General features: G+C 40.3%; 1 protein-coding gene across 5 annotated transcripts in view; it reads right to left on the bottom strand.

The window, feature by feature from the left end:
* Positions 1–2,662: 2,662 nt before the first annotated feature.
* The window catches only part of tmem131l (transmembrane 131 like), a 29,953-nt gene continuing 17,660 nt past the window's right edge, over positions 2,663–14,955 (bottom strand). The window contains exons 8-34 of one of the 5 annotated variants that reach the window (XM_035660185.1): positions 14,623–14,700; positions 13,345–13,504; positions 12,826–12,884; positions 12,635–12,740; positions 12,418–12,520; positions 12,073–12,217; positions 11,721–11,891; positions 11,560–11,629; positions 11,344–11,467; positions 11,162–11,231; positions 10,942–11,051; positions 10,724–10,793; positions 10,374–10,507; positions 9,595–9,737; positions 9,280–9,466; positions 8,770–8,955; positions 8,223–8,372; positions 7,545–8,106; positions 7,318–7,430; positions 6,944–7,113; positions 6,651–6,860; positions 6,422–6,500; positions 6,073–6,179; positions 5,780–5,912; positions 5,392–5,462; positions 5,079–5,212; positions 2,663–3,208 (exon numbers count right to left, since the gene is read on the bottom strand). In XM_035660185.1, the coding sequence (XP_035516078.1) occupies positions 2,915–3,208; positions 5,079–5,212; positions 5,392–5,462; positions 5,780–5,912; positions 6,073–6,179; positions 6,422–6,500; positions 6,651–6,860; positions 6,944–7,113; positions 7,318–7,430; positions 7,545–8,106; positions 8,223–8,372; positions 8,770–8,955; positions 9,280–9,466; positions 9,595–9,737; positions 10,374–10,507; positions 10,724–10,793; positions 10,942–11,051; positions 11,162–11,231; positions 11,344–11,467; positions 11,560–11,629; positions 11,721–11,891; positions 12,073–12,217; positions 12,418–12,520; positions 12,635–12,740; positions 12,826–12,884; positions 13,345–13,504; positions 14,623–14,700 (3,939 nt within the window). In that variant the 3' untranslated portion in view covers positions 2,663–2,914. The remainder of the gene's footprint in view (positions 3,209–5,078; positions 5,213–5,391; positions 5,463–5,779; positions 5,913–6,072; positions 6,180–6,421; positions 6,501–6,650; positions 6,861–6,943; positions 7,114–7,317; positions 7,431–7,544; positions 8,107–8,222; positions 8,373–8,769; positions 8,956–9,279; positions 9,467–9,594; positions 9,738–10,373; positions 10,508–10,723; positions 10,794–10,941; positions 11,052–11,161; positions 11,232–11,343; positions 11,468–11,559; positions 11,630–11,720; positions 11,892–12,072; positions 12,218–12,417; positions 12,521–12,634; positions 12,741–12,825; positions 12,885–13,344; positions 13,505–14,622; positions 14,701–14,955) is intronic. The other 4 variants (XM_035660186.1, XM_035660188.1, XM_035660187.1 and 1 more) reach the window with 4 other exon arrangements.

The following is a 14,955-nucleotide window of genomic DNA, read 5'->3' as shown; positions in this document are numbered from 1 at the left end:
TTGCAAACTGCAAAGCAATCTAAAAATAAAAAATACAGTTGTTGGTTGTTGGCTAATAAGTTGAAATACACATGATTCAATTTATAAAACTACCCCTACGTCAACTGAGATAAAATTAAATATTTAATAAATATGACTTCCTTCCCAAAAGTATTTCAGGTAATTTTACCAGAGATTTTGTCATTTTGGGAAATACAGCTCAATTCATCATCAGCAGAATTGTCAGAAGCAGAAAAGAAAAGTAACGTAAGTACAAATACTTTGTTTCTGTACTTAAGTTAAGTATCTGTACTTTAAGAGTATATTTTTCTGACAAACTTTTACTTTTAGCCTACATTTGTACATAAATATCTGTACTTTCTACTCTTTTCATTTTCAAATCATGTTGTTGTTGATTATTGTTAAATTTTTTTGCATTATTGCACGTCTTCCAAACATCAAGACAAGTCAGTTTTGCACTGAAAGGCTCATCATTCAGTTTCTGTTCTTTTTCTGTGTTTAAGGGATAATACCGGGCATGTTATGTGGTCCACTTGTTCTGTATAGCCAGACTCATGCAGAAATTGAATTAAGTTAAGTTTAAAGTTAAATTGAATAAAGTTAGTTTAATACTGCCGCATTAATGGCAACATTAAAATGGCAAACACCTGCACCACAGGTGTCCAGTTTGCTGTTAAATTACAAGAAAATAATTCACACCTGCCAGCCAATCAGAATTGGGTATTCTCTGTAGCCATGGTATAAAATCAATTAATACATTTTAAAAAGCAATTATGCATTATTTAAATTTGCATGTTAACACTTAATGCTATTTAATTTTTACTTAATCCCTCTGTATGTAAACGATTAATTAATGTTTAAAATGGGATTGCAAAATTATGTTAAAAGGGCTTTTCACAAATGTGTTTAAATGCATAATTTAAACAAATGAAATGAATTGATTTATAATAGATTTGTAAAGACAGTTAATTACCTAATTAAACACATAAAAAGATCTGTGATTACTCCAGCAGTACACTCCACACTCCATGAAGCATGACAGGAGAGTGAAATTAAAGTAATGAATACATTTAAATACCTTGATGAGTCTCTGTATCCTTCAGCTGAAGTCTTGTCCTTCTTCGGCACAGTTACGGAATGACGATGATTCATTCATCTTACACATCACTTCTCTAGTTTGTAAATTATTTCCTCCTGTGTCACACTAAATGACTGTTTCCTGGCAGAACTTGGGGATTATCTCGGTTGTTGGTTTGTTTGGTTTCACACTTCAGTAGCAATGCATTTTTACTGTCAGGTTGCTACATGACGAAAATAAAAACATTAATGTGAGTGTTCCTGAGACACAACCAGGCTCACTTATCAACCTGCATGCATCACTGAGACTCTGAACTGCCTGTAGGTGTGAATTCGTCTGCAGGTTTTAGCTCTGAGAACGACCTGTGACCTGTCCAGAGTACCTCTTGTCCAATCAGAGCTGGAAGAAGCTGCAGCCCTCCTTAACCCTGCACAGGGAAAGTGGGTATAGACAACTGATGGATGGTGGTTTGTTGTAATTATTTAAATAATTTTATCCTGTTTTATATTTTGGATTTTATATCCTTTTATTTATTGTAAAGCACCCTGTAACTTCATTTTGAAAGGTAATACATAAATAAAGTTTTTACTATAATATTATTGAAATACTAAAGCTGTAAGAAGTTTTATCTGATTGGGGAAAGCACTACTTTCTTTGGTTTTTCCCCAACAACCGACCTGTCAGTCTGCTCAGAAAAAAGAGATAGTATTTTCACAAGTACTTATGAAAAGGCATCTGGAGAACAAATACTCAGAAATTGTCTATTGATATTCCCCTGAAGATAAATCCTGGGATCAATACAAATGTCCAACCCTAATCTCTTATTAAATTCTTGTGGATGTTTAAACCCAAACCCTCTCTGGACATTTTTGAGCTACACTATGTTTTGTGAATATTTTCGAGCCAGAGTTTTTAAGAGCTTGATCCAACATAGAAGTATACATCAGAATCTCTCAGCACCAGATTTGGAGCAGTCTTCTTTCTTTGGGGCGTCAGTGGCTCAGTCTGTAGGGACTTGGCTTGGGAACTGGTGAGTTGCTCTGTGTGTGCACTGTTATATTTCGGGCTCATATGTGTAGACATACAAGTTTCTTCTACTTCCTATAAATAGATGCACCGATTGTGAAATTCAGGGCCAATACAATGTTTAAAATAACAATTTTGCTGAGGTTGCTGTTATTTATTCACCTACTTGTGACGGGGAAAGAAAGATAAGCATCTCTGCCTAGTTGCAGCTCAGTCTATTTTTCCTCTCATCCGATATGTGAGGTGCAGAGCTGAACAGCCGCTCACTGTTGCTGCTGCTGCATAGAGCACATCGGAATTTGCATGCAGTTTGTGCCCGTGCTGGAAAACAGGAGGTGATTATTTCTCCAATATCAGAGTTGGAAATAACCAACAACATTTTGCCAGCACAAAATTGATGCGACACAACAGATAAACCAATTCCAATAGACCAATGTCAGTCAACAGGGCAAATGTGCCGCCGTTTGGACGACAAATCAGTATCTTCCTAAAATAGATAAAGACAGACACAAGTTAAATTCTACATTGTGTAATTAAATAAAGAGTCATATGTTGTTCAAGTACAAAACCTTTTTTTATTTTCTATGATCAAAACTGCAAAACATCTAGAAAAATATACAACAAATGCTTAACCTTTCACAACATTTAACATTTGAAAATGGGAACATAAAAGAAAAGGAATATTCACATTTTCCCCATTACTGATAAAAGAACATTCATTTTTATTTCCTTTCTTTTACATATCAATGTTTTATATGTTTGCAATTATTAAGGTCTGCCGTTCTGTTTTTTTTTTTTTAAATCTTATTTTTAAACATCTCCACAGTAGCCGGAGTCGTTGGACAGTTGTGAGTTGGAGCTGCGGTTGGAGGAAGAGTTCCATATGTCCAGGTTCATGTGCGGGCCGAAGGGGTTGAAGCTGGAGTACTGGATGGGCGCGCACCTCACCTCTGGCTCCCGGGTGAAGGGAGAATGAGGCGGGGTGATGGGGGACACGGGGGACATTGGGGCTGATCGCTCAGGTTGGAAGTGGCTCTGTGGCGTCCAGATGGATCCAAACAGACTGGACATGGGGGAGAGGCTGCGGGTACCCGAGAAGTATGGCTGTGGAGGATAGAGAGAGAGATAGTATTAGAGGTTAAGCTACTTTTATTTGCTGAGCTACTGTAGCTGGATTGTGTTGCTGTCTAAAAAAGTTGTATCCCAATGTTACACTTTCCAACTAGTGTGTGTGCATGTGTGTAACCACTATGCTCTGCTACCGTCAGCGATTTGGTTGCCGGTTCCCTGCAGAGACTACCTGGCTGTCATTTCTCAGTTTTTTAATCTTGTTTTCAGCTAAAATAAAATGCCCCACCAGCTCTAGTGAAGAAAGCAAGGTTTCTCCCCATCCTCAGCAAAAAAAAGCTGATCTCTTCTGGTGTGGTGAAGATGAATGCCATTATAACGTCAAAGTCCCTGTTTGATCCCAGCTGGGGAGCTTTGTTGCATGCCATACCGCTCTCTCTCCCTACCAAAAGTGTGTCCAAAAATAATTCTTAGAATAAAAAACCCATTAAAGCCTTGACTTATTGCCTGTGACTTGCGTACAGTAACTGAACTCGACCATGCAAGAATAGTTTTCTGTTGTCAAGACTACAAGTAGATGCAACATTCTTTTATTTATTATACTACATGTAATTATTATAAAACATCAAACTAAAAAGTAGAAAAAAATATATAAAAGGTACATTTACAGCTTATAGGACATTTATGTTCTTTTTGCATGTGAACTAAAATACCCAAAGACACTGGTATACTGCATATTTGATAAACCGATATTGGCTGATAAAACCATCTAAGCAATACCTTTTCTGCACCCAACACTGTACAGCTGTGCAAAAAGGAGAAGCAGCAAACAAACGAGAAGTTTATAAAGACCCACTTTCAGTAAGACCAAGTCTATTAAGCCAGACACTCTTGTTCCTCATTATTGCTCAGATGCAGAGAACAGAATGATGACGTACAAGAGCTGATAACTTCCTCTAAATGCTACATGAGTCACAACAGAGAAGCAACGAGTGTCTTTAGTCTCTGCAATGCACTGCAACAGCAAAGGAAAAAAATCCAGTTTTATACCAAATCTGGGTGCTTTTGGTGGACACAGCGAGGTAGCAGGTTGATAAGGATCTTGGTGCTAATAGCAGGTTTCAGGCAGCAGAACTATAATGCCACACCCTTTCCCCCAGTTATTGTTATTTTACACCACGTTCCTCCTTTTATAGCATATTTTTACTGTAATTTTGCAGAAATGTGCGTTTTTTCCAGGTTACACAACTTCCCCATGCATGCTGTGATTCTATATTTAATTGCAAATGTGCATCGCTTGGGAAACTTGTTAACTTGTGGTTGATTGATGTGCCTGAATTCTGGCATTACTAGTAAAATATAACAATATCAAATTATTAAAATGAATTATGTTTACTGGCATTAATTATGATAATGTGAGATAGTATGCTGGGGATTAGTATGCTGTATAGTTGTTGGGTGTGTTGGCCTTGCTGGTAGAAACACTGTTCATTTCACTCCACTCAAGTCATTTTACTTGTATCATAACAAAGCAGAGGTGCAGCAATTTATTTTATTATTATTATTATTGAGTTCATTGATTTAGCCATATGTTATTCAAAAATGCATTGCCAGCAAACATTTGCTGGTTGCAGCTTCTTAAATGGGAGGATTTTAAGTTTTTTTGGGCCGTACATGATGATAACAAACTAAACGTAAAAAAACCCCTCAAAACAGAAAAAGCTTATATTTTTGTAGGGTGAGATTGCAGTCTGAGTAAACTAAATATCTTTGGATTTTGGACAAAGCGACATTTGAAGATACCTGTAGGAAATTATAACAGCCGTCTTTTCTAACATCTCATACAAAGAAAATGACTAAACAAGAAAATAATCTCCCCCTGATATATAGTATTGTCACTCATTACCTTGCTGCCTACACAGGCTGCTGTGTCCCAGGTTGTGGGCGATTCCTGAGGCTGTTCCTCACTCCAGCTGGTCTGGCTGCTGTGCGCATTCTGGGCCTCCTGACTTGGAAAACCACTCGGAAATGTTCCATTACCTACGAGATGATTAGAAAAAACAAATGCTTAACTTGAATCCAGAGAAACTTTAAGGAAATCAATGCTTGTTCCAGAAAGAGTTTAAAGTGATTTAACTCATTGCTGCTCAAGAGTAGAGTATAATATGAATGTATGACTGAATTAAGGTATACGAAAACTGCATGTCATGAGCTTGTACCTATGTAGTTGCTTTCCTCACAGTAGGTGAAAGGACTGTTGCACTGGCTGTTGGCACTACTCCAAGTAAACCTGTAGGAAACAAAGAAACATTTGATTCAACGGTTTTTACAGGAACAGATAAAAAAAAACATTACTGCAGCACTGGGAAGGTAATTATTCAAACTGTGAACCAGTATCAGTTACCATGCCAGGAGAGATCTATAATAAGTTATTTAAGCAGTTCGAGATGCTGTTTATACAGACGGGTAAATCCTCATAAAGGGTAATGGAGGTTTTAGATGAGCAACAATTTGTATGTCTTTTTTGGACTAATTCTCCTCCGTGATATATAAAATGCAAAAAGCTTTACTTGTAGAGTTTTAACAAATGTGCATTCAGACTCGTACCCGTTGTATGATGCAGGGGTTGCTGGCTGAGGTATGTAGGGCAGAGCTTCGGAGGTGTTGTATCTGAACTCATTGGTGAGCGGGATGGATGGAGCTGACCACGTCTCTTCGGGTAAATACTGACCTGTCAGGTCTGGGGGAACACACAAATAACTTTCCATTAGAAATAAGAAGTAATGCACAAGCCTGGTTGATGATGGGTGTCAATTTCAGACTCTGCTTTTATTTAAAAAGAAAAACCCAGTAAGTATGTATTATTTATGTATGAATTATTATAGCATGAATGTCTTTACCCATGTTCCTGTCCACTCCTGCAGCAACGGCAGCAAAACTCGGGGTAAAGCTGGACGCTGTGGGATCTGGGCTTTGGCACTGGTCTTTACGGTACAAGTTGTTCATGCTAAACAGAGAAAAGACAGGTTTAACATTTAATGGATAAACACACACCTGTATGTTGTGGCCTTTCCATGTGGATACGTTGTAGTGTTATGTGGAGTGTTTTTTATTCATTGGTTACATTTTTATTTACAATTTTTCTTTGAGGATGCACTGCAATGCAGAGGGATAAGATTCTGTATCAATGCAGTGATACAACATAATCAAAGTTTCTGAGAGTGTCTCTGTGTGTGTTTGCTAAGGTACCTGTGAGCCTTGTAGTTTGTATTCATCGTCTGGTAGCAGTCTCGCTCTACTGGGTAGACGCCGTACTGCATGGAGTCCCCTGTAAAAACCGACCATAAAAAATCAGTTTGTAAAATGTCAGAATAATGTGATTCACCCGTCTCATCTGTGATAGTACCAGCTGCAGTCTGTAATAGTTTATTAATAGTTCTGGTTTTCCTAGATAAGGTAGTGCACACGTGTCCTTTACTTTTTCTAGATGAGGTAGTGCAGGCGTGTGTTCGGGCATTGGGGTCTTTGTCTCCCTCCATGCTGCTGGCGCTGCTCCAGCTGCCCCAGCTCCCTCTGCTGGCCCTCACGCTGCCCGACGAGCTGCCGGAGTCCGAGCCCGACTCGCACACTCCACCGCCACGCCGATCGGTAGCACACTTCCGTCGAGTACGAGCAGGACACACACCTACTGAGAGTCAACAAGGCCAGTGAGATTAAAATCAAGTGTTTGGTTGTTTAGTTGGTAAAGCTGCAGAGAGCTGTGACACACACCGTTCTGTTTGAGGGAGCTCTCGGCACTCTGTGCAGGCTTTGGTGCTTCTGTTTTGGAGCTGTTGCAGCAGCGGTTCCTGTTGCGGGTTCCACTGATGTTACGCTCCCCTGTTTTCCAATCGGGTTCTTTCTCCCTCTCTGGTATCACAACAACATTGTGCTCAGGAGCACTAGGGCAGTAAAGAAAGAAACAATAATAAATCATCTTATCGTACTGTTTGGTGCTCTATAACACTGTCTATTGCTGTTTGATGTAGCTCTTTGTTCACTTTTTAAATATTACATAACAAAGACAAGTCTCATATTTTACTATGGAGTATTAGAATAAATGTAACTTGACTGATGGATGAAAATACAGGTAAAGTGAGTTCTACCTGGAGACATTTTCTGCCTTCCTGCGACTCCTCTTTCCCTTATTATTTCCTGATGCGGGGCCAGTCTCTGCACTCTGTGCTTTCTTTTTCTGGCCTTTCCCATCTTCTCTCAGCTAGAGAGAGAACAAATGAAGTCATTATGATTTTTTTTTTAATTATTGGAAGCCATTGGATTATATGCTTTGCAAAGTGCCTGAATCAATAGTAGTAGTAGTAAATTTCAGCACCTTCCTTACCTCCATTTCAGAACATTCCCTTTTCTCAGAATTGATCTTCTCTGCATAGTGCTCAGTGCAGCTCTTCTCTACAGGACTGCATACTAACAGGCCTGGTCTAGGTCCTGGACTCAATGTGACATTATTTGGGAAACCAGCAGGCATTTCCATGGGAAACATAACTTCTGCTGGCACTCTATCTTCTATAGTGCTCTGGGGGTCTTCTTTAAAGTCTGCGGATGTCTTTTTATCCAGCTCACTGATGAAAGCTGGTTCGTTGTTGTTGCAGACATCGAGGTCCGGGGTGAGGGGAGAGTCTGGTGTCAGGTCTTCATGCTCTTCATCCATCGTCACAACACCAGCTGCTGTGGTAGACAGGCTGGACTTGTATTTGGTGTAATAAAGTGAAACCTTGTGTTTCTTTTGTGGTTGGGACGGGGTGATTGTGGAGCCTCTCTTTGACGATTGGGGACGAGGGGCGGGGCTGTTGGCCAGGGCTGGAGAGCCACGCCCCTTACCTTTGTCTGAGGTGTGACAAGTATCCACATAGCTCTTACAACTGCCCTTTGTTTTACTGCACAGACAAGACACAAAAATAAGTAATGAGTAAAGCATTTTAATACCAGAAAAAATGCACAGTATTTGTCTTTATGTAAATAGTAAACAGTCTCTGACAAGCACGGGACATACTTCACTCCGTTGGGTGTGATATTATTGACAGGGCAGTTATCCCGGGACAAGACAGAGTTGTGGTTGCTCCTGATGCTGGGTGTGGAGAACTCAGTCAGGATATACTGGGCCTGATGGAAGGCCATTAGACACACGCCAAACAGGGAGAAGCTGAAACACAAACAGATACAACAGGTCATGACAGAGAATCTGACAATGTAAAACAAAAAAAAGTTACTAATGTGACTAGTTCAAGTAAGATAAGAATAATCTTTCTCTTATAAAAATGTCCAAGGCTAATAATAATAATAATAAAATATTCCTCTGATTTGTGGTTTGTGTCTGGCTGTGACTCTCATCATGTGAACTAGCTGTTATGATCAAAATGGATGCCAGGTGTAACTTAAGGACTGTGGCATCTTCATTATTGTATATTCAAAAACTTTTTTAAAGCTTTTTTTCCAATCATTTACTTAATTTTTTGGGTGGAAAAAACAACACAGACTGTTTCTACATGTCTTGTGAAGGGGATCGTTAATGATCTAACCATGACTTAAAAGGCACTAACCATGTAAAGATGAGGGTGACCACCCAGAAGGTTTCCTCCCAGCTGGGGCCAGGAACCACCTGAGCGCAGAGAGGCAACATGTGGTGGGGCAGCGTCACATTGAGGGTGAAAGGGAAAGAGGTGCCACGTGATGTCAACAGGGTGAGGTCCCGGATCACCCAGGATGAGGTGAAGTCTGGTGTGAACCTGAGGACACAGGCAGGTACAGACAATGAGAGACAAACACATGAACACAGAAAGAGTGAAGGAGAGACAGAACAGGAAGATAAAAAGGAAGAGGAAGGTATAGGGAGGCCATATTGCACAAAGATGCAAAAGAGGAAGAGGGAAAGTAGAAAATAGAAAATGAGTAAACCGATGTGGACACCACAGATAAAAAAAAAAAACCTTGTGGATTTTAACTAACTACTATGCAGCAGTGCAGAAGTTACATGAGAAAATTATTCAAATTTTAAGTGACAACAGTGAAAAAGAAATCCTACATAAACTAGTAGAGCATATTCCACTTACGCGATGGTGATCTCGGAGGAGGTGTTGTGGTCGAGGCTGAAGGGGTGACACTGCAAGACCTCAAAGCCAAATCCCTGACAATTATATCCGTTAATATTCATTGACATGACTGTCAGAGGAAGTTCTCCTGCATTCTCCACCTTGAAACTCTTTCTGATGGCGAAGAGTGGCTTGTTGGTGCGTAGGCCTACAAGTGACAAGTAGCAATGTTAAGTCATTTGTTTGTTTTACTGCCTTATCTTTCTTTTAAAAGTGAATATGGACCACTAAACTTTTTTTATTACTCAACAGTAAACATTTAAACATTAATCTCACCATCACGACACTCCATTAGAGTTGATTGAGGAACATTAAAGCGCAGAGAGGCTCCTGGGCCAGGCAATTTGCCTCCGACTCTTAGCAGCTCTTTGGCCCCGTGGCCCTGCACCGTCATCATGTCAAACACAGTCAGGTTGTTCCTGAAACACCATGTTTGACAGTTTAACATTGCCCTCAATATATTTGATACCAACATGCTTCACTACCAATTCCTGATCCTGTTCAGAATCACACAATAAAACGTCCCTAATGATTACATTTTTATTCTTTATCTTTTCAGATTTTTACCCCATACTAAACCAAAATCAATATGTATATTTAACATAAAGTAATAATCAGTTAAAAAAATAATGTTTCACGTTTTTAGAGTTGCTGTGATATATATACGGCAATGCACTTCAGCAGAAAAGCAGATGCCTGGAAACTGGTAGGCAATAGGCCTTTTTCAGCAACTGCATTTTGATATGTCACAATGGGAAAAGCACAGGTGCAACTAATGAAATTAATGAATTAATGAATTCCATTTAGCTGCTTTGCTTTCAGGGTCCAGGTTTTGTGCACGCTGGCTCACTGTAAAGGCTTACTGTGACACTTGAACAGAACATAACCATTATAAATGTTAAACGTAACACTTGTGCATTTCCTAATATGACAACATGTCTGCTCTGAAAAAGGTTTCCACTATTGTGAAACATCTCTTCCAAACTTTAAAATGTCTCCACCACTACGGAGCGTGAATACACAAATTGAAAAGACAAACTAATATGAATCAGTACCTGATGATGAGAATGGTAGTGGTGGGTTTGTGCTCAGAGGGAGTAAAGACCACAGCAACTTCTCTGGCCTCCCAGGGCTGCAGCAGCAGACGTAGGACACCATCTCCTGTTATGTCCTCCACTTTCTCACCCGCCTGTACACAAACACACAGGAAGAGGAGGGAAAAATGGTTTGGAGAGAAAGCAACACAGACTGAAGCACAACAACAACGACAGTCTTGTCCCAAGTATTTAATGAATCAATAAAGTTAGCTAAGTATTACACGTTGGAAGCCAAAAAGCAATGAGTAAATACTAAAAGATTAAACAGTGCCACAGCTTTATTTCCCAGGAGTGTTCTCAGGATTTACCTTTGGGGGAGAAGCCATTAGAGAAAACTCTGTAGTGCTGATGTTGACAGAGAGAGGGCTGATATTAAACCTGTCAATCAAAACAGAAAAAAGTTCGACAAACCAACCAGAGGAAAGTTCTGGAGCAACATTGTACAATGCTCCAAACAGCTGAGGCACAAAACAACTGTAGTTAAATGATTATCTTTACTATCAAACGTATACTCTTGACAGCATACCATTTGGTTAGGAGGTCCAGAGCATCCAGGGGAGCAGGGTACAGGGAGAGAATTCGAATCTCTACAGAAATCACTGAAGAGGAAGGATTCTTCAGCATAAATGTCTTAATCTGAAACAAATAAAAACAGTATGTAGACAAATGTCACAAATTGTAAATCCAGCTTTAATAAAAATGATATCTACACCATTTTTACAGAGTAACCATGAAGAGTTGCCCACCTTGCTTTCATTGACAGGTGTAGCACCAAAGTCCAGAGGAAAGGACGTCTCTACAGGGAGTCTGGGCCACCTGAGAAGAAAAAATTATTTACGAGATTAATTGATGTTAAGTTGTGTAATGATGGATTGCAAGACACACAATGGCATGAAAAACAAATCTGTGTGTTGCATTAAAGACTGACCTGCAAGGCAGTTTGTCTTTGTGGCTCTGCCATCGAGAGCAGAGCTCAGCAGCCAGTTTGCTGTCTATGGCCCAAGATGAGGGGGAAAAGACTGGGAGGAGGGAACGCTGCCACTCTGCACGACCTGATGGGACATTAGAGGAAAAACAATTGATAAATTAACAATACATACAAAAAACTTTTTTTCCCTTTTTTTTGTGAGGTGCCATGTCTCACCTGTTTCAGACAATCTGAGAGGGCAAGGTCGTCCACAGGCTCGTTCCCCTTCAAACACCACTTCCCCCTGCTGACAGAAACATCTGTTACCACATCTGATCCTATATATTGATCCCCAACTCCAACACACTACTAACTAGCCACTAGAGCTGGTATTGTACCTTGAAAGGAGTAGAGTTAAAGTAAAGGGGAATGTGCAGGGCTGTGCCCAGGCTGGTATGAAGGCTCAGGGTGGACAACTGGTTGACAGGCAGGGCCCTGCTGAGCAGCTGTAGGGACAGGATACGCCAGCAGCCTTGGGGAACGGTTAGTGGACTGCTGAAGTTCACCACCTGAGAGACAGGGGGCAGCAGAGACATTAGTGTCAAATCCTGCCTGAACTTGGGAACCTTTTGATAACAGGGTTAGGTGTAGAGTGCTTTGACAATGTCAGAATTCACTTGGCATAAACTAAGAAAAAGATTGCTGTAATCAGATATGCTTACTATCATTACATGAGGCAGTGGTGCATACCTTCATTACTCCCTGCAGCTTCTGTGAGAGGCTGGCATTCATCACAGTGAGGGGCAGGAGGAGGGAGTTTGTCAGCCACAGGTCCACATGGTCTGCACCTCTTTGTTTCACCTGGAACAGCCTGAACAAATCCCTCTCGGTAGGTCTGCATATTAAAATGACATCACAATACTCAGTTATTCACTATCACGTGTTAATGTAATGTTCTAAGCATTTAGTGTTTCAACAATTGCTGTATTAGACTTGTCTTCATCACAACAGGGACAATAAATATGTGTACCTGCACTAACTACAACTACAACTCACAACTTAAATGTGAAATGGCAACAAAAATCTCAACATTACCTGTGTGTGATATGTAGTCCAGGGAAGCCGTAGGTTGTCTGATTTCCCATAATTTTTAAACTGATATGACTTGCACATTTCCTTCCGTGACCAGGCAATGAACCTGATGTTGACAAAACTGATGTTGATGAAATATTCCAAGACATTTGGGTCAAATGCAATTGCACAAGATTATATGAATTGAGAAGAAACGATCTGAACTGAAATTAATTTTTACCTCTGCAGGCAAGTGTAGCCACTTCAGAGAAGTTTTTTGCTTCTGGTCTCAGAAGAACCTGATTAAATTCCAGGCTGGCCTCCACTTTTGATAACACCTGCATGTCCTGGGGAGATAAATCATCTTGTCAAAGCCTCTAAATTGCTACCTATAATTCCCATGATATAGCAAAACAAAGAAAAACACCTCACCTTTACATAGAGCTTCATGCCTCCAGAATTTAACATATAAACTCCTATTTTTGGTTCCCCTGTAGAAGAGAAAATCAGACAAATAAAACCAGTGTCCAATCAGTATACCATAGTAAACGTATGGATAGATTTACACAGTTACGCGATCCTGATGGATATACAAATCTACATGTTCTGATATGTAAAAGTCTGCCCTACATTCTTTATATGTCATTAAGAGAACCTGCTGAAACCTGCATGCTGAGGAAGAGACAGATTTCTGGAGTAAAGCTTCATTAAGTCCACCTCTAGAATCAAAATGTAAAAACACGATTTTAAACATTTAAACTTTTGCTGAGGTAATTTAAGCAGAGGCGGAAGATGTACACTTGTGTGAAGTTAGATGTTTCTCTTCCTTTCCACACTGTAGTATAATCATCATGGACAAGGACAATCAGAATTAAGCTGTTTGGTCTCTTTAAGTGATGCTGTGCAACACTATCACATTCTCACAGCTTCAGATAGGTCAAACAAACCCACCTACTGCAGCCTGTCCAGCACTGGAGGCCACCAGCAGCACCAAAATGTGCTCAATGACGTAAGGCTTGAGCTTGTCCAGGTCAGCGGGCCGGTCACCACGCGCCGACAGATTAATCTGCAGACTGAGGCGCTCTTCACTCTGGAGGCAGGACCCCTGGGACTGGACAGGAAAGGCATACCAGTCACGCACCAAGCAGAAGGAGAAGCATGAGAACAATGAGGAGTAATTTAAAAGATAAGAAATTCAGTAAATAGGAACAGACACACTGAGATTAAAAAAAAAGCAAATAAACAATGACAATTTGAATGTTAAGACACAAAGAATGTATACATTTTACAAATGAACAAGTTGTCAAAGCAACAGTGTAAATAAAACAAATTGTTTTGGAAAAGTGCGAGTTATTTACCCTGCTGTGACAGACAGAAACAAGCAGGCAGTAACCCACTACTAACCCCCACCCTCCACCCCACCCTGCGACTAGCATTTGATTGAAGCTGACAAATCAGTAGTGGGAGAGTGCAAATCTCGCTGCAAACCAGGGCGTGTCTCAGAGGGTGAATCAGCGACGACCCGCAGACAGAACCCCTGGCTTAGTGCCACGGAAGCTCAAGGATGCAATAGCAAACCTAATCCCTTGAAACCAAGGCTACTGCTAACTTCCTGTAAGGCTCATTTAATCTGTGAGCAGCATCGACGCTGACCAAAGGCCAGTTCTGGATTTTGTTAGCAAAGAACTGTGGAACAGGTGTTGATCTTGAATTACGAGCCGAAGGTCACAGCTGGGACACGCATGCAAAAGAACGCATTTAAGTTTGTATAATTATAACGACACAGTTAGCTTGTCTGCAGCCACCTCTTGCATCATGTGTATTGCGCCACATGAGCACTGGGAGCAATGCGTCAATTATAGAATCTCTTGAGAAAGCAATTAAAATTCTGGCAAGAGATCTCACCCTGCTCTGGGGTTGTGGAGAAAACAGAAGGTGCTCAGATGACGAGCCAGGCTGTCTGTCTGAGCAGAAGGCCAGCTACTCTAAAACTTAAGAGGAGTGGGAATGAGGAGAGCAGTGAGAAAGACTCACAAAGTAGAAACAAACTAAAAAGAGTGTATGTTTTTCTTCAAAGTCTATCTCATACCCTCCCTTCTAAAGCTCTAACATTTCATTCATACAAAATAATAACATTTGATCGTGATGTTACAAGTAGTTTGTAAGCAAATCATGATCAAATATGCAACAAGTGCAAAAGGGATCTTTAAATAAATGTGAGATAAGTACCTGAGGATTGTTGAACAAACTCTTCGGTAAGCTGCCCTCCAGGAGTAGACCCAGTATAGTTTTGTTGGAAGCATCTTCCTGCAGGACAAACAGCATGACAGGCCATTTAATCAGGGGTTAAAAAAACAAGAGTATAAAGAAACATCAGCAAGGTGTTGGGTGCTCATCTTTTTTCTTTTACATACAAGGCCTTCAATGATCAACGGCTAGTACAGTGTCATACTTGACTGAACTCTAGTGGTGCTTGCCATGCACTGCACATTATAGTAATTCAATACATCAAGAGAGCAGCTTTGGTTAATTATGTTAGCTTTTAAAATCTGAGTCTAATGT

Source organism: Morone saxatilis, unplaced genomic scaffold, assembly GCF_004916995.1.
Source record: "Morone saxatilis isolate NCDOM2014 unplaced genomic scaffold, NCSU_SB_2.0 Contig17, whole genome shotgun sequence".
Lineage (NCBI taxonomy): Eukaryota > Metazoa > Chordata > Actinopteri > Moronidae > Morone > Morone saxatilis.
This window is presented reverse-complemented; position numbering and strand designations above follow the sequence as displayed.